Raw genomic sequence first — 18,722 nt, forward strand, 5'->3', positions numbered from 1 at the left:
TAGCCATTTTCTTAGTACAAGTCATTGTTTTGTTCACCTGAACTACTGCATTAGTATACTAATTGACCTCTTGTCTTTGACTTGTGTCTCCTGTCATCCATTATCCACCCAGAGATAGGAATGATTTTAAAAAATACTTATCAGACCATTTCTACCCACTGGTTAAAATTCACCAATTGCTTCCCGTTGTACTTGGAGCAAAATCCAAAATCCCTAAATGGGCTATAAAGTCTTGCATGATATGACTTCTGCCTCCCTCTTCAACCACTCAGTTTCTATTCTTTAGCCAACACTGATCAGTTTGTTGAACACATTGTGTATCCTTTGGCCTAGGGCTCTGCTGCATCTCTGCATACCTAGTATTCACATGGCTCTCTGCTTTCCATCCTGTAGGTCTTGGCTCACATATCACCTCTTCACAGGGGCCTTGTCTCATAGGTTTCTCTTGTTATTCTCTTTCTCAGTTTCTTGCTTGTTTCATTTATAACACCTAATACAAATTTGTAATTTTTAGATTTATTTGTCTGTTTGCTTATGTATTTCTCTCTTCCCCTCCTGTAGGTAGACTCCATGAGAACAGAGACAATTACTCTTAAACAAGTTCCTTGCTCAGTGTCTTGTACACAGTAGGTAACCAGAAAATACTTGTTGAGTGAATCATCTTAGAAATCACTGTCTCACAGAAATGTTAGAAATAATAGTTGATTGTCCAGGCACCCCATAAAAACTTATTTATTTCAAGGATGTCATTTATTCATGGCTCTAGGATTAGCAGCTTGAGTTACGGCTTCTAGAAGTTCACAGAAGGGGCTATGAAGTGGGATTCAGGAAGAGGAGAAGGAATAATTTGCTCTTATTTTCTTACACACAGATTTAGCTGTAGGCAAATTATGAAACTGAGAAAGTTTGTCTTCAGCATCTTTATACTTTTTTTCCTGAAGCCTTTTTTATTTTATTTCAACTGTTGTAAGGGACAGAGATCCATTCAGGGAAAGCCAAGGAAAGGGAGATCAGATAACAGGTAACCAGGGATAGGAACTAGATCTCACAGAAATAGGAACCGACCGGGAAGATGCTGAGACATACAAGATATTCCCAGATGGCAGGATTGACAAAGTGAGAGGAATAAAGGGAGAGTAGAAATAGAGGCCAAGGGAAGAGATTCAGGAGAACAGAAATGGTTAGCAGTGTCAGGAGCTGCAGAATGGTAAGGTAAGATGAAGACTGTAATTTCGCATTTATGGATTAGGAATCCCAGGAAGAGAGTGAAGAAGTGTGAGGACATGGGTCTGTGACTGCACATGGATACTATGTCTGAAAGGTTAAGCTTGATGGGCAAGAGGTGCCTACATTGGACCAGAGAAATAGGAAGGGTTCTGGCTATTATTCAAAGAAGTCTGGACTTTGCCCCATAGGCAGTGGGGGGGGCCATTGAAGACAATTTGGCATTATAAATGGGGTATAGAGTAAGGTGGCAGTGGGGGTTCTGGGATACAGAGTAGCAGGCAATCACATCCCAGTTTCACCTACAGCTGACCCTGCACAAAGGAGTATTATTTAAGTCAGTTTCAATACTTTGTTAGCAGCTCTTGGAAAAGGTTTATTGAAGGAGATTGAAACTCTTGGCTTAAATGAAGGTTCTGGATTATTTATGGATTTAATTTATCCCTGTGATCCATGTGCCCAGTTGACACAGGCTATCAAGAGTTAGCTGCATTCTTTTCTCCTTGAAAAAGTAGGAAGAATATTTAATCATAACTGAGTTGCTCTAATACAGATTTTAATAAAACTGGGCTGAGCTAGGACTGGGAAGTTGCATAAGCGATTGGAGAGTGAATGGTCCTCTGGGTGCACTCAGTGCACTGGCATAATTCTTAGGACTGAAATATAGTATTTAATCCAAAGAGCTCATAGGGTTTCATAAATGCAGTTTAATTTAAAGTCCATGCAAACACATGCAGTACATAAACAGGATTTTCTGGGAATGTTAAGCCTCCCTATGACTTGGATATGACGTAAAAGAAAATCTGTGATAAATGTGATAGCATGCTCATTTAAATTAGTTTACCTTCCATGGAAATCAAGGTAAAGACTCTTGACTGGATCCCTCTCTCATTTTTACATATTCAACCTTTCTTTGAGGGTAAGTGAGAGGGCCTGAAGAATTATTGCCATCTGGAGCTTAGAGGGAAACTGAGGGTCACAGAGGAGAAATGACTTGTCCAAGGTGCCTAACTGTTTCATGCCAGAGCTAGGAAAAGAACTGAGTTTAGGGTACTTGCTATAGGGCAAAACCTACATTACTACTAATACTAGCAATAAAATAGCAGCACGAGTTAAATTCTACCAGCTCTCCTGACTCCGCTCTAGATGTCTTTAACCCTGCCAGAGTTTTCTTTCCAAAAATGCCCTTCCTACCATGTAAAAGTCTTCAATGGCTCCCCACTGCCTATGGGGCAAAGTCCAGACTTCTTTGAATAATAACCAGAACCCTGCCTATTTCTCTGGTCCAATGTAGCCATCTCTTGCCCCTCAAGCTCTACCTTTGATACATAGCATCCATGTGCAGTCACAGACTCATGTTCTCACATTTTTTCACTCTTTCTTCCTGGCATTCCTAACCTTCACCCAGTGCTTAACAATGACCATTTATCTTCCAGACCCAGCCTATGCACCACCCTCCACCCCAGAAGCCTTCCTACTCCTTCTCCCTTTGTGCTTCTGTTCTAGGAGGTTGCATTTCTGTTAGAATATGTGCCACATTGACGGTCGTTTACTTGTATGTATGACCATTCCACCAGGGGATCCTTGGGTTCAGAGAAAATATCTTACCGTGTTTATATCCTGCGTGCTTAATGCCTGGAATGTATAGATGCTCAGTAAATGCTTATGAAATTGAACAACAGAAACAAAAAGTTCAGATGGTTATGAGCACCTTGTAAAAACTTTAGGTAAGATTATCCATGAGCCCTTACCAGTTTGAAATTCACCTCTTCCATCTGTTCTGTGTAACTTCATGGAGAATTTCATTGGCCTGCTCTTCCCCAGGGATACTGTCTGCATTTCTTGCTCCCCTGGTGTCCTGGTCAGTGGCATTCTCCCTGCTTGGCAAGCCCATCCTCCTTGTTTATTTAGAAGTTACTGCTGATATTGTCTTGGGCTCTTTACCTATCTAAATAGGACTCCACTATTCGGGCTCCCCAAGTCTGACTCACACTCGTGTCTTCTTCTGACCAATAGTCTCAGCCCTCTGGACTATGTTAGCGCCTCCTATGGGCACTGCGTATTTGATATGTAATAATATATACTACTTTCTATGTTTTTTTTTCATTCTAGGTATATTGCACACCCACCCAACTTAAGTATAGGACTCCCAACTTAAGTATAGGACTCTTGAGGGTAGGAACTGTATCTTAACTTTGGAAGTAACTTAGTAAATGTTGGCCAATGATTGAGAGGACTAGGGGAACTATTTTCTAGTGCAACTCAATTTTTTTTCAATGTAGCTTTTATTTTATATTTGAAGTGTTTTGCTTCAGTGTTTCTTTTAGTACATAGATTCCAGCAAAGGATGGTCTAGTATCAGTCAATATTAAGTTTTTCACTGAGTACCCAGCACTGTCTAGGATCGTGTTTATTTTTATTTTTTTTATTGAGATATAATTGACAAACAACATTATATTTGTTTCAGGTATACAATATGATGATTTGATATTTGTATATATTGTGAAATAATCACTACAAAAAGCCCAGTTAACATATATCACCATATATCCTTACAATTTTTTTTCTTGAAATGAAAACTTTCAATATCTACTCTCTCAGCAACTTTCAAATATGCAAGACAGTATTATTAAGTATAGTCATTATGCTGTACATTGCATCCCATGAATTATTTATTTTATAGTTGGAAGTTTGTACTTTTTAAACACCTTCACCCATTCCCCCCACTGACTCTGGCAACCATTAATCTGTTCTCTGTATCTGTGAGCTTGGGTTTTTATTTATTTATTTTTTTGTTTCCTTTTGTTTAGATTCCTCATATAATAGTGAGATCATACAGTATTTGTCTTTCTTTGTTTGACTTATTTCACTTAGCATAATACCCTCAAGGTCCATCCATGTTGTTACAAATGGCAGGGTTTCCTTCTTTTTTATGGCTGAATATATCACATTTTCTTTATTCATTTAGACCCTGTGATTTTGCTACTGGAATCAGCTGAGTGTGTTTGTGATGCTGCTATGTGTGGAGGCAGGTCAATCGGGCTGTGGTCAGGGATTCTGGAATTGAAGAGTGACTTTTGGAAGCATAATTGCCTGAGTTCATTAAAAGTAAATATCTCCCAGGTGGGAAGACTAGATCATGTAAAGATTTCCTCAAATTGCAGTGATTTATAGATTTAATACACTAGCAATTAAAATCTGATTGGGAGAGAGAGAAGAGTTTATCTGAAAGAATAAATAGAATTTACAAAGGAGATTCTGTAAAAGTATATTTGAGAGTCTATTTCTATCAGAATTTGAAGCACAAAGATCTATAATAGTTAAAATATTTTAGTACTCATCTACAGATTGAAAAACACATTATTCTTTTGTTGATTTTATGTATGTGTGTATGTTTCATATGATGCATATGTAAAAAATGCCTATAAACAGTATTGTCCTGCTGTCAGTCTTCCCTGGAGCTAGTGGTGGAAACAGCCTTAAATATGCCTTTCCCTGTCCCCTTCCCAGGGACAGCAGGACAAGAAACTCGATTATCCTGAAAGATAGGCATTGGGAAGTATTTCACCAAACAATGGCCCTTTCACATAAAATTTTTTTAACTATATGATTCCAGAGATAACATAAAAACAGTGGCAAAGGGCAGATTTTTTTCCCTACAAATATTGTTGAAATGACAAGTTAGCAATTTGGAGGAAAACTCAGTCTAAACCATCCAATAAGGTAAATACCAAATGAAAAGCATAAAGATCAAACCATAGTCCCGCATGAAGAAAACAATTTCAAAACAATTTCATACTCTAGGGGGAATATACTTTACAGTGCTTGGGGGTCAGGCAGGGCTTAATGGTGACTTCATAGCCCATAAAGGCCTACAGTAAGTAATTGTAGTGATTCTGTCCGGCACTTTGTCCCTAACAGCATCTGGCACATAGTAGGTTCAGTAACTCCTGGTAGAATGTGGGGATGCATGGATGTTTGAGTGAATGTGTAGACCCTTCAGTCTGATAAGCTGTGAGAGTTTGCTGTGTGCTTGTTCATGCTTTGGCTCTCTGAACCCTGGAGAGAGGAGATAAAAGACCTCATAGGGCCATCACGTACCATTTCTGACACTTGAGGGCTGTGCTATTCTTTGTGTTCGGTGGGACGAAGGTGCAGACAAGGATGAGAGCCTGGAACCATAGAGAAAAAATAAAGCTCTTTCAAGGATGTAGGATGGGGAATGGGTTGATGGGGACAAAAGGTGAATTTCTAAATGGTCTTTAAGTAATCTCAATCCTCTTCTTCTTTAGTGGTGGCAAATAAAATGATGGCCTCTCCTGCACCATGTCTCTTTCTCTAGCTACAAAGTAGGTACTAGAGAGCTGCTAACTGAAAAAGAAGTTCCTTCTTCTGGAGTTTTGCTAATTTTACAACTGCTTGATTACAGGGATCAATAGACTGCTTGAACTATACTAATAACTGTTTACTTGTCTGACTTCCTTCCTGAAGGGTGGCCTTTGTCTGTTTGATTCACCACTGTATCCTCTGCACTAAGCCTATGCTAGTTTTAGAATAGAAACTTGAAAACATGTGTCAAATGGATGAATAAGTGCCTACTATGTGCTTTCAGAGAACTGTAAAGAAGACCTGTAAGTCACAACCCTTGCCTTGGAATTTATCGTGTGAAAATATCTGGTCTTTGTTAGTGTTTTCCTTGTGGCATTGCATTTTCAGAGAATGTTCAGTATTAGGCTTCTACACGTTAATTAGCTTTGGAGACATACGGATCCAGAATACATTATCGTCATTTGTCTCGGCCTTATTCATGCACTGAGTTCATCATTGTCTTATTTTGAGCACAGCTCCTTCTTCCCCTCTCTACTGTAGAGTTATTAATAGTAATCGGAGCTTCCCAGCGTCAGTCAGCGGCATGCCTGAAAGGGATGTTCAAAAGAGATAGGAAGGATTCATCTCCCAAGTAATTTGTATGCCAGGGAGTACTACTCCTTAGAAATCCTGTTCTTTGTAGCTGACATGGTTCACGAGAGGGCTGGCGTGGAGCAGTGAGCCACAGCAAACAGGGTAGACAGGAAGAAACTGGAACGTACAGCTACAGCCCTCCTCCCCTACCCCGGGGCTGAACAGGTGCTAAGGGGCTGGGCAGAGGCAACAGCTAGCTGTGGGAAGAAAGAACAAGGCAGGTAGGCAGACCAGAGCACCCAGGCGGTGACAGGGCAATCCTGGAAGAGGGTCTAAATGCAGAAAGCAGATAGCAAAGCATATGGGAGATGATTAAATGTCATGGTTGAGAAGGGCAGCTTTTGAAAGCAACCCAAGTGTCCAACAATGGCTGAATGGATAAGCAAAATGTGGTGTATGCATACAGCAGAATATTACTCAGCCTTAAAAAGGAAGGCAGTCCTAATATGTGCCACAGCATAGATGAACCTCGAGGATATTATGGTAAATGAAATGAGGCAGTCACAAAAGGACAAATACTGTATGACTCCACTCACGAGGTCCCTAGATTAGTCAAATTCAGAGAAAGAGTAGAATGGTGGTTGCCAGGGGCTGGGGAGAGTGAGAATGGGGAGATGTTTAATGGGGACAGAGTTTCAGATTTGCAAGATGAAAAGTTCTGGAGATTGGTTGAGTAACAATGTGAATACAGTTAACATTACTGAACTGTACACTTAAAAATGGGTGATATGGTCAATTTTATGTTATGTGTATTTTGCCACAATTGAAAATTTAAAAAAATCAGAGACGATCTGAAAGAAAAAAGAAGGGCATCCTTGAAAACGGGCTGTCCAAGTTCAAATCCTGGCACAGACACTGACCAGATGGGTGTCTTTGGCCAATCAGGTAACGTCTTTGAGCTTTGGTTTTCTTTCTAATATGGGAGTGACAATTATAGTACCTATATTATTGGCTTCTTGTGAGGATTAAATGAGATACTATATGTAAAGCCCATGGCACTCAGAAGAGCACAATAGTGTGAGTTTTCACCACGATGGTCAGGAGAATACATAACATTTCAAGTATGCAAGCAGGTGGCTTGCTTTAGGATGTCTGTGCACATCCTAAGGGCATAGAGTTCCAGATACCAGGTTCATATTGGGGCACATGACTTCAGTGTGTAGTGGGGCCTGTAAAGAGCAAGGTGTAACTTCATGCTAGTGCCAGCAAGTTTTTATGGAGTGAGTACGTGCAAGCAGCCAGGTGCTGCTTGAAGCATAGGAAGACAATAACGTGATCCTGCGTGTAGTATGGTGGATTTGTTGTTAAGTTATTACGGTGAGAATCCAGTTATTGGAGTTGGGATGCAGGATAGGTACTTAGTATTAGGAGTATTTCAGATGCCCAGTCAGTTATTAGATTAGTTATAGCACCACAAGAGAAGAATTGGATTAACAACTAGAGTAACTCTATGTATTAAGACTTCCAATTGCCAGTGACAGAAATCCCAACTCAACCTAGCTTGAGCATAAAATTTGATTTATCACTTTACAAATGAAAATCTAGTAATATACCTGTCTTCAGGCGTGGTTGGACCCAGATGTTCTAACGATGTTGGAAATCTGTCTCTTGGCAACTCTTGACTCTGCTTCCCCCTGTGTTCCTGTCATCCTTAGACAGTTCTCCATGATGGTGGTGATATAGCCACTAATGTCCCTTGGTTTATATCTATCAACTTAACACTCCTTCTTCCTCTTTCTCTGCCTTTTCTATTTTCCTTCTTTTCCTCTTTTCTTCCTGAATTATTCCATGCAAAAAGCCAGTAAGTGGAATTTAGCAAGCTAGGGGTCTTTGCTGGGGGCCGTGGTGGCACAGAGCAGAGTGTTCGAGCCCAGCAGCGGTGAGAAGGGTGTCTACATGGGAGTGATGAAGCCCATGTGGGGTAAGGAAGGCATTCCAGCAGGAAGGTGGTCTTTGCAGGGCATCGGACTCCAAGAGGGGTAACCAGAGCATCCAGGGAGAAGGGCTGCTCAGGGTATTGTGTCGAAGCCTGAGGCGAGGAGAGTGTTCATTGAGTACAGGTTGTTGGAGACCAGGCAGGATGACGAGAATGCCCACAGTGGAGGACCTGGCATGGAGCCCAAGTGGGGTAAGGCGGGTGCCCATGAAAGAAGATAGCTCAGAACGAGGTGTCAGAGCCTGAGAAGGGTGAGGAGGCTCTTCCTGTGGGGTGGAGGGCTTGGGAAGAGGTGTTTGAGTCCAGACGTGGTGTGGAAGGCTTTCACAGGGGAGCCAGGTTCTCAATGTGAGAGAAATGTGTTATAGATAGGAAAGGGAGAAAAATAAAAGCAACCCTGTTAGACTGGATTGGAATTTGATTTGTTCTCTCTTCCTTTATAAGTAGGTAGTTATAGATATATAGATAGATGGAGAAATACAGATAAATGTAAATGTGTACGTATATGCAGTTGTGGTGTGTGTGTATGTGTACGTGTATATATATTTGTATCAGTATCTACCTACCTACCTACCTGCCTACCTATGTTTCTAGATACCATTCTTCACTAAAAGAAGCTAGAGATCCCTGGGGAAATTGACGATTGAGGGGCTTGGGCAGGGAAGGCACAAGATGAGCCTGGAACATTTTGTGCACGAAAGCAAGGAAGAGCTAAAGAATGAGAGGGATATGTCAGAAGGACTCAGGAGCAGTGTAAAGGGCTCCCCCTGGCCACACATGGGGCAATGTGAGCCTTAAAATAAACAGTGATAGTAACAGGTTAATGCCCGCTGAGTTAAATCAGGGAACCATGATTCAAAGTGACACAAACTGAAAGTTGATGACTATGAAGAATGGATATATATGTAGTGTCACTGCAAAATACTTACTAATTACAGAGAGAAAGGAGTGGGAGGTAATGTCTCCTAACAAAGGACTGAAATGCTGGTGCTGGAGATGTCCCACAGTCCCTCCAGATCCACTGTCTACATCTTCCTGCTCCTCACTGGGAGGCTGATCTCTACAGACCCTCACTCCCTTGTCCTGTGGTTTCCACTTGGGTTTGCAATGATCAGTGGCAGCAGGTGATGGGAGGGTGAAGGGCTAAGTTACCTTGCTCCTTGCTGGCTGGGCTGTAGTCTGGCAGTGCTGGGCTTTAGCACAAGCCTCTCTGATGTCTGCAGCTCTCACTGATAGTGCAAAGCCCTCCCCTGGGCCCTGTAGGGCCAGTGGTGATAATCACTTGCTACTGTTGTTAGCCTGGAGTGAGTCCCCATCCCATGCTGATTTCCCTTAATCCTGTCTACACGTCTGTACAACATCCCTTCGTTAAACCCTCTTCAGGGTGCTCCCTGTTTCCTCCCTGAGCCTGACTAATACAGGGTTCTGCACTATTAGCAGAAAGAAGGGCAAACAGTAACAGCAGATGTCCACGGCAACTGATGCTGACCCGCCGCTGCTCCCAGATTAGAACATCTGGTCATCTTTGCCATAGACAGGATTGGGCCCCCAGCTGTCAAAAGACCCAAGGTGTGGAAAGAGAATAAAATCAGAGCAGCAGCTCAGTAACTGGAGAGACATTTCGTACAGATATTCCTCTAAAAAGGAAGGACTCCTTAAATTTACATTGGAGAGTCAGATTCTTTCCCTTACCTTCAGTTAAGGAGGTGGTGGCCCTATGTTATGAAAGAGTTGCAGTTCAGAATGTCCTAGACCTTTTGAATTAAACTGTCTTTGTGATTTCTTCCAAAGACGATCGAATAAAAAACAACCCAGAGGTCAGGGGATTATCTTCTTTCAAGACTTTGAAGACTTCAATGACTGCACCATTATCACCAGACAAATCATAAGTGGCAGACATTCTTATTTCTGGAACCTTTCCATTTCGGCCTTTTCTTCTTGTGTTGTTCTGGAAAGCAAGCACAGACAAGGACATGAAGTAGGCTTTCCTCTTGTCACATCAGCTCAGAGGTGTCCCTTGTTCCAGTCTCTGAACATGGGTGACACTTCTGAGTACAGCTTGCTAAAGGAGTAGGCAAGTACTCCCATGAGTTATTGGGGTGCTAAGCACCCCATTTGCAGGGTGATCCCATTAAATTACCCTGCATCTTCAATTAAGGGAACTTAGACCAGAGTCCGTATTTAAGAGTGCTCCCTTGTCAGTTTCATCGTCAAATTTTTTTATTCACATATATGCATATTTTCTTAGACTAGATTCTTTTTTTTTTTTTTTTAAAGATTTTATTTATTTATTTGACAGACATAGAGACAGCGAGCGAGAGAGGGAACACAAGCAGGGGGAGTGGGAGAGGAAGAAGCAGGCTCATAGCAGAGGAGCCTGATGTGGGGCTCGATCCCGGAACAACGGGATCATGCCCTGAGCCGAAGGCAGATGCTTAACTGCTGTGCCACCCAGGCGCCCCTCCTTAGCCTAGATTCTTAAATTGCTGGAGTTGTTGATGCTGGATCTGATGTAATATGCATTTTCCTAGGCTTTTTAAATGTATTCCCACAAACCTTTCAGAAAACTTCTATTTAATGCCCCCCAACAGTGCATGAGAGTACCAGGCTCCCAGGGCCCTAAACAACACTGGAAATTGTAACTTTTTAAAATATAAATTTGATAAGTAAAGTCTGGCATTTTGTATTTATTCCTTGATTATGAATAAAGTTTTGTATTAAGGATATTAACTCTTTGATAGTATGTTGCAAATATACATAAGCTTTTTAGCCCCCAAGTAATAAACAGAGATTACATTTGAAAAAAAAATAAAAATAAATAAATTGAATTCTTACTGTTGGTAGAACAAACCAAAACGTTTGCTAATTCTGCTAGGAATCATACACTGGGGCCCCCTTTCCAATGTGGGCAGGGAAAATAGGTCATATTTGCTAGGAAGGGTCACTTAAATTCCCTTTTGGTTTCCATTAAAGTCCTGCACGCAATGTCCTCAGTCACAGCTGCAAACTTAGATGCCAGAGTGCTCATTTTCATAAATAGTCACATTCACCCCTCGCTGTTTTCAACTTTGCAGTAACTTTCTAGAACAAACTGTTTTAATTAACACTGACTTATCTGAGTTAAGGCCAGAATTCCAGATAGGCTAGTATAATTTGATTGTGGAAGAAGATTCTGGATTTCTTTTATAAAGTTTTTTTTCTGCTGTTGCCTCTTTTTTTAGTGTATGGCTATGTATGTGGGGGTGGAGGGTTAGCCTTATTGGGTAGGCTATTTTCATTTAAATGTCTTGAAGTTTACAATAAAATACCATGCAGGTGGTCCCCAATTTAGGTACGCCTAATTTGTGAATGTGTTTTGCATTTGAGGCTCCCATTACATAATAACCCTTCCCCAACCTGCCTCACCACAAAGTTCCTCTCCTTTTCTTCCCTTCTTGCATTTGCTGGCTCCAAAGAATAGTCTTGGGGTTCCTGGCCACTGATGCCAGCTCAAGTATGACATGGGTAAATTTCTGATTTACCACCTCTTTTCCATGACATTCTTTCTTCCTCTTGAAGCAATTATTCATGCAATACTATTTCTCTGTATCCTGTGATTTTCATTGCTCTGAACTCTGCTAATGCTTTCTCAGGAAATTTTCTCATATAACTGGTATAATGTTTAAGACCATGAATCAGACAGACAAGTTCAGGTCTTGGTTCTACCACATATCAACAATATGACTTTTCTTTCTATGCCCCAGTCTTCTGATGTATAAAATTGAAATAATAATATAATTATTCTTATTTCTTAGCCATGTTATGAGTATCTTGTAAAACGTAAGTTGGACAGTATGGTGGAGACCCATTGTAAGTGCTCAAAATGTGATTTGTTGCTGTGTGTTATTATTTTTATTTTAGTTTCTTCTCTGTTTTTCTTTCTTGCTCTATTCTTTCTTTCCTAATTTTTACTCAGGTGTTTGAGGAAAAAACAAGTTTTTCCCCCTTTTGATTATCTCCCCCCATTTCTGTGTTTTTCAACCTGGGGCACAGGCAATAAAGCACAATAGTCCCTAGTGAGGGCTGGTCTGGGCTTTGTTTTGCTGCCGCTCTTCACCACTTACGAGTCCTGAGTGGGCCCTATTCATAGCTGCCAAAGATCAGAGGAATGCTGGGGATATACTTTAATCAAGAAAAGTGAACGCCTCTGCTTGGGTGGGGAGGGTGAGGGCATCAGATATATTAGCAGTGAATACCATATCTTAAAGTTTCTAACAAGGCCTCTTCAGAATTCTGGGATTCCTACTTTAGTCCCCATCCTCTTCAAATTAAATCTGCTTTTGGATTCATACAATTTTTCAAGATATTGTTAATGGGAAAAACAAAATAGTTTCTTAATTGATTTTATTATTTGTCTTATTTGTATAATTGCTACTCTTGTGATAGTATATTATTTTTTATTGAAATTGCATAGCATCTTAGTTATAGTCAACGTTAAATAGGCCTTTGTGTTGTAGTCCATTAAATTATTTCTATGGGGAAAATAAGTCCTAAGTCCTTAATACCTAACTAACGAAAGAAATTTTTAGAAGGCTACAAGTTTGTAAATGGAGGACTGAATGTGTAGTATAATATGTGTAATGCAGGTGATCTTTTACTAGGCCCAACCACCATTCTGTCTAGATAAGACATTTACTGGGGGAGATGCAAGAACTTGTTTAATGTCAAATGAAAATGTTATTTCTCTGGAATTGAATTGGCTTTTGTATTAGTCAGGGTTCTCCAGAGAAATGGAACCAATAGGATATAAACACACATACACACAGAGACAGAGACAGAGACAGAGACAGAGAGAGAGATTGATTTATTAAAGAAATTGACTCATGCAGTTTTGGAATCCAGAAAATCCCACAATCTGTTCTCTGTAAGCTGGAAAACCAGGAAAGTTGGCAATATAGTTCAGTTCAAGTTCGAAGGTCTGAGAGCTAGAGGACCACTGGTGGACGGTCTGAGAATCATGGCTCCAGTGTCTGAGGACAGGAAGAGATGGATCTCCCAGCTCACGAAAACAGAGATAATTTGTCCTTCCTTCTCCTTTTTGTTTTTTTTTTTTTGGGTGCCCAAAGGATTAGAAGATGCCCCCTCACCCCCATTGGTGAGGGTGGATCTCTTTTCTCAGTCAACTGAAAGAAATACTAATCTCTTCTACAAAAACCCACACAGATATACCCAGAAATAATATTTTACCGGCTATCTGGGCATCTCTTAGCCCTGTCAAATTGACATACAAAATAAACCATCACAACTTTTAATCGCCTTTATAAGTGGAAGTCTTATCCTTTAGCTCAGGTTTACTCTCATGACTGGGTTGAGTACAAAGGCTATAATCGTGGAGGTGTATTGCATGGAAGATGACATTGAAACCCAATTTCTAAATTTCTAAGCATATAAACAAACACAGAATTTGTTTGCTCATGTTTTTAAATTGGAGAGGTTGAAGAACTGTTGCAGATTTACTTTTGGACTACTTAGAGTAATTTACCAACATTCAGCCTGTTTCCATTATCCTTGCCCACCCACTGGTTCAATCAAATTAAGAATTTTAACACCAGGCATTTAAAAGGGAAAGGAAAAAAGAGATTCATGTATTTGGATCCTTCAAAGAGAAAATGAGAGAGAATTCATGCCAATTTCTGTATTTTCTTACTTCTCATCCCAAGTTACTGCTGTCCTTGGCAGGCAAGTCGTCCTCAAATTGTAGATTATGTACCAAATATGCATTTGAATTCCCTGGGGTGCTCATTAACATGCACAGTCCTGGGGGCCACCCAGACTTTCTGAGTTGGAATTTTTGGAGTTGGGGTTTGGGAAATTGCATGGTTAACAGTCCCCAAAATGGCCTTTATGAACTCTGAAGTCTGAGAACCACTGATGCAGACATTCTTCTTTAGGATGTATGTGGCTGACAATGAACGTGATGTTAATGGCCCCTTTTGATTCAGGATTTGGTTTTGCTGCACCTCCATTTTTTAAGATTCTTGACTTCTTCGAGGTGGATTTGTCAGGGTCTATGTAATATTAATTTGTTCGGGCTGCCATCATAAAATACCAGGGATGGGGGTGGCTTAAAGAACAGCAATTTATTTTCTCACAGTTCTGGAGGCTAGGAGTTCAGGGTCAAGGCGTTAGCAGGGCTGGTTTCTGGTGAGATCTCTCTCCTTGGCTTGCAGGTAGTCATCTTCCTTGTCTTTCCATGGTTTGCTGTGTTCATGAGTGTTTTGTCTGTGTCTTAATCTCTTCTTCTTGTAAGTACCTCAGTCATAAAGGATTAGGACCCACCCACTGAACCTCATTTTATATGATTGACCTCTTTAAAGGCCCTGTCTCTAAATACAGTCACATTCTAAGGCAGCGAGAGTTAGGACTTCAACATGTGAATTTGAGGGGAGGCAATTCAGCCCATAATAGTCTAGATGGATTTCAAAATACTATATGAATAAGTGCAAGGTGAACAGTGCAGATTTATGATCCAGTTCCCTCCCCATTCTGGCTCCTGGCCATTGGAAGGAAGCTTACTCCTGGTTGCTTTCTTAGTCTCTCTCCTCTAAGGCAAGCAGGAAGAAGGTAGTGACAATGACAGCTTGGTTTTCATTGGCTCTATTCCTCTGAAGCTCCATTTCTTTGATTGTAAGAGAGTCTAATTACTATTGACTCAACTGCTTTAATGACTAAAAATGGTGGTTTTCGAAGGAAATCTGAGAAGCCAAAAGTCTCTTCATAAGTAATACTAAGATGGTCTTTCCTTTTTTTTTTTTTTTTTAAACTGGACAACACCTGCACTGATCGTGCAAGAGCAGTGGTGGCTGAAACCGTTGGTGCTTCTGCATGAATTAAGGCTGTGGCACTGAGCTGTACTAGTAGTCATTATCTATGATTTCCCCACTGTGCATTTGCATTGAAAGAAAGAAAATGCCAGTTCCACTTAAAAATGCCCTTGCTGAAGTGGTAAAAATTATTAGGTTTGCTAAATTTCAACCTTTGAGTATCCATTATTTATTTTAGTAATATAGGTGACAAAAAGGGAGGTTTGCATAAAAGCACTTATGCTACATACAAACTTGCAGTGGTTATTTTGAGGAATGCTCTTACCGGATTGAGTTGTGAACCACACTAGCCACTTTTTTTTTTGTCATGAAATATCATTTTAACTTCAGAGAACAAGTGATAGATGAACTGTGGTTATTCAGACTCATGTAGCTGGCAGACATGTTCACAAAAATGAATGAAGTGAGCCTGTTGCTTCATGAAATGCAACTGACAGTGTTTGTTGCTCATGATAGAGTTCAAGCTTTCAAGTGAAAATTGGAATTTTGGAAAACTCGTATCTGTTACTGTGAGCTTGATAGCTTACCAACATTTGAAGATTTTTCTAGTGAGGTTGGTGATTAACAAATGTGATTTTTTCCCCATATTATGTAATGAAATGTGTCAGTATTTGGGAAAACTGCATAATTCATGGCACCACTATTTTCCAAATGATGCTACAAAATCATGGGTGGGGGAAAGATCTATTCAAAGTGTGAGGCAGACCAGCACATTTTTATGTAGCAGTTTATTATATGATTTCAGATTCTCATTGCAACCAACCTTTAAGAAACTCTAATTGTCAAGTTTTGCCATATTATCAGAGAAGAACATTTGCAGTTATCTGAAAGGATTATTACAAATGCTCTTTCCTTTTTTAACCACATATCTGAGTGAGGCAGAATTTTCTTTATTTACTTCAACCAAAAATATATCGAAGTAGATTAAATGCAGAAGCAAATATGAGGATCTAGCTGTCTTCTATTTAAACTAAACACTAGAGATTTGCAAAAATATAAAAACATGCCATTTTTTAAAAAAGATTTTATTTATTTATTTGACAGGGAGAGAGAGACAGCCAGTGAAAGAGGGAACACAAGCAGGGGGAGTGGGAGAGGAAGAAGCAGTCTCCCAGCAGAGGAGCCTGATGCGGGGCTCAATCCCAGAACGCCGGGATCACACCCTGAGCCAAAGGCAGATGCTTAACGACTGAGCCACCTAGGCACCGCAAAACATGCCATTTCCTGACTAAGTTTTTGTGTTTAGGGATGTATATAAAATACATAAATTTTATTTAACATGGGATGGGTTTATCATTGCTATTTTAAAACGAATTGTTAAGTACGTATTTAAAAAAATTTCTCAGTTCCAATTTCTAATACAATGAATACCTATACATAGAACCCAATAAACAAAGGCTTTTGGAGCCCCAGTAATTTTTCAGAGTGTAAAGTGATCCTGAGATCCAGTAGTTTGAGGACTACCGAATTAGACATTTTTCTAGCTATGTTGTGATAATTGGTTTAGAGTTAACTTTGATTCATAGTACACTTGGAGCCAAATATATTCACTATCTGAATGCTAAACATAGTTTGACTTCTGCTTTTTTCTCATTAGGAGAAAAATCATATTGGTATTCAATACCAAACTTTGCTCATGCATAGCATAATGCCTGTTTTATCTTTCTTAATTCCAAATAAGGTAGGATAATCATGAACAAACTGGAAAACAAAAAGCCTTCTATAAAAACTAACGTTTTTGAGAGCTTTATTTCAATTTAATGAAGATGTATTGAAATTAGCAGAGATTAAATTCTGCCCTATAGAAATGCACTTGGAAAGCTTGCCATAAATGTGCTTTCTTCCTCATTCTGCCCCTATTTTTCTTTTTCCACTTTACAGAGCCTTGGTTTCCCTCTTCTCCTTCTCGTCTTTGTTTCAGACCTTTTCTTTTACTTATTTCTCCCTTTTTCCCTTTGTCTTATTATAGCTGGAGGTAATTTCTCCTGCATTGCAATGTATGCTTTCTGCGGTGTCCTCCAAGAAAGCTGCTGAATCAGTAACTATGAGTAAGGCAGTGACAAAATGTAGCTGTGTCTTTCCATTCTCAGCTCTCAGACTTCAGCGGTCTTCTGTTCTGTATGTAAAATTCAACACTGGAGTCTATGCTGTGCTTCCATTCTTAGATTTCTAGAGGCTGTGAAGGAAAGATAGGGAAAGGATTTTAACTTAAGACTTACACCTTCCAAAAGAAATGCCTTCAAAATAAGTTCTACTGTTATACTGTATTCTTCATAGATTTCTTTCTCATTTTTCCTCTAGTCCAAAAGTCACTCCCGAGTTGGCCTGAAATCAAGCACGAAGCAAAAGGTATGTTTTCTTCCCCTCTGCATTGTTCCTTTAGAATACCATTATTTTGGTAGATGGTTTTATTTTTATTTTTTGAAGAGAATGGCTTGGTTTTGGAAGGTAAGGATAGCTCCAGAAACAAGGTATTTGGGGATTTTCATTTACTTTGCTTCTACAATAGCAAAACTGAAACGGGAGAAGAAATCCTTGAAATGAAATGGAGTGAGAGAGATTCTGGAAACCCAGTGACAGAAGCTGAGAATTTCCCAGGGCTTATGAGAAATTCTGAAAGCAAGGTCAGAATGTGCCAGATTCAGTTCTCTTATTTTTTTAAGCCCTTCGCAGTGAAGGAATTTGTTTTTATCTCAGTTCCTGTGTTCACTAAGTTTTATTCTCTCAGGATCTGCTATGGAGAATGACCCTCACCTATGACCCGTGGTGAATTGGCTAAAACATGAGCTCTGAGTTAGAAAGAATTGGTTTCAATTCCTGGTTCTGTTACTTTGCGAGCTATCTGACCTTGGACGTATTTGTACCAAGAAGATGATTGTACCTACTAGGGTAGTATATTTTAAGGATAAAATGAGATGAGATAACATTGTGACAACAGTTATATCCTAAAGCCTAGCACAAAATAGGCACTTCAGTTTTAAAATCCTATATTATTTCACTGGTCCTTTAGATATATGAAACAATAGAAAATTTGAAATTGCAAAATCTTAATCCCCAGACAGACACAGACACACACACATTTACATATCTTTAAATTATGTTAATTCCTGGTGCTACATAGGGCAATGGTATAAATAGATTTATTAGAATTTAGAGAAGCTCCTCATCAAAAATTATTATTCTAATGTCGATGTTTGAACCTGTTGGAGCACTTGCCTAACCTTTTAGGATAATGGACGTGGAAAGGAGTACCTTTCTTGATGTCAATTGTTAGAGGAAAAAAACACCTCAAGAATGCAAAGCATCTAAGAGGTGCTTAAGGAGATTAAAAGAGGTAACATCTGTGAAAGCTCTAAGCCCAGTGCCTAAGTACATAGGAGCTCTTTCTATTAGCAGAACATCATATTGTTTGGAAAGAAGATGGGGAGACACGGGTTCCAGCCCCGCTTCGACACTCACCAGCTAGTAACAGCGAACACCTAGAGAGCAAATACTGTGCTCCAGGAACAGTTATGAGCACTTATTTAATCCTCTCTATAGCCCTCTGACATAGGTGTGCTTGTGTCCCCAGGGTCTGTCGGCAGAATGAAATTACACCAATAATTTGAACAGAGACAATTTAATATGAAGAACTGTTAACGGGTTGTAAAGTTAGCTAGGTAATGGAAAGAGTCAGAAGCATATGGGCGGGGGTTAGCAATTACCAGAAGCAGGTCTCACCCCCCCCCCCCCGCCCC

The 18,722-nt window shown here is 40.0% G+C and overlaps 1 protein-coding gene across 3 annotated transcripts in view; it reads left to right on the top strand.

Moving 5' to 3' along the window:
- Window positions 1-18,722, top strand: part of LOC105235528 — a 474,820-nt gene that overhangs the window by 94,604 nt on the left and 361,494 nt on the right. For all 3 annotated transcript variants that reach the window (XR_004628831.1, XM_011218932.3, XM_034671632.1), the window contains exon 2: window positions 17,287-17,334. Coding sequence is in view for 2 of the 3 variants with exons in the window: in XM_011218932.3 (XP_011217234.2) it covers window positions 17,287-17,334 (48 nt within the window). In the remaining variant the exon portion in view is untranslated. The remainder of the gene's footprint in view (window positions 1-17,286; window positions 17,335-18,722) is intronic.

Source organism: Ailuropoda melanoleuca, chromosome 11, assembly GCF_002007445.2.
Source record: "Ailuropoda melanoleuca isolate Jingjing chromosome 11, ASM200744v2, whole genome shotgun sequence".
In the NCBI taxonomy this organism is placed as follows: Eukaryota; Metazoa; Chordata; class Mammalia; order Carnivora; family Ursidae; genus Ailuropoda; species Ailuropoda melanoleuca.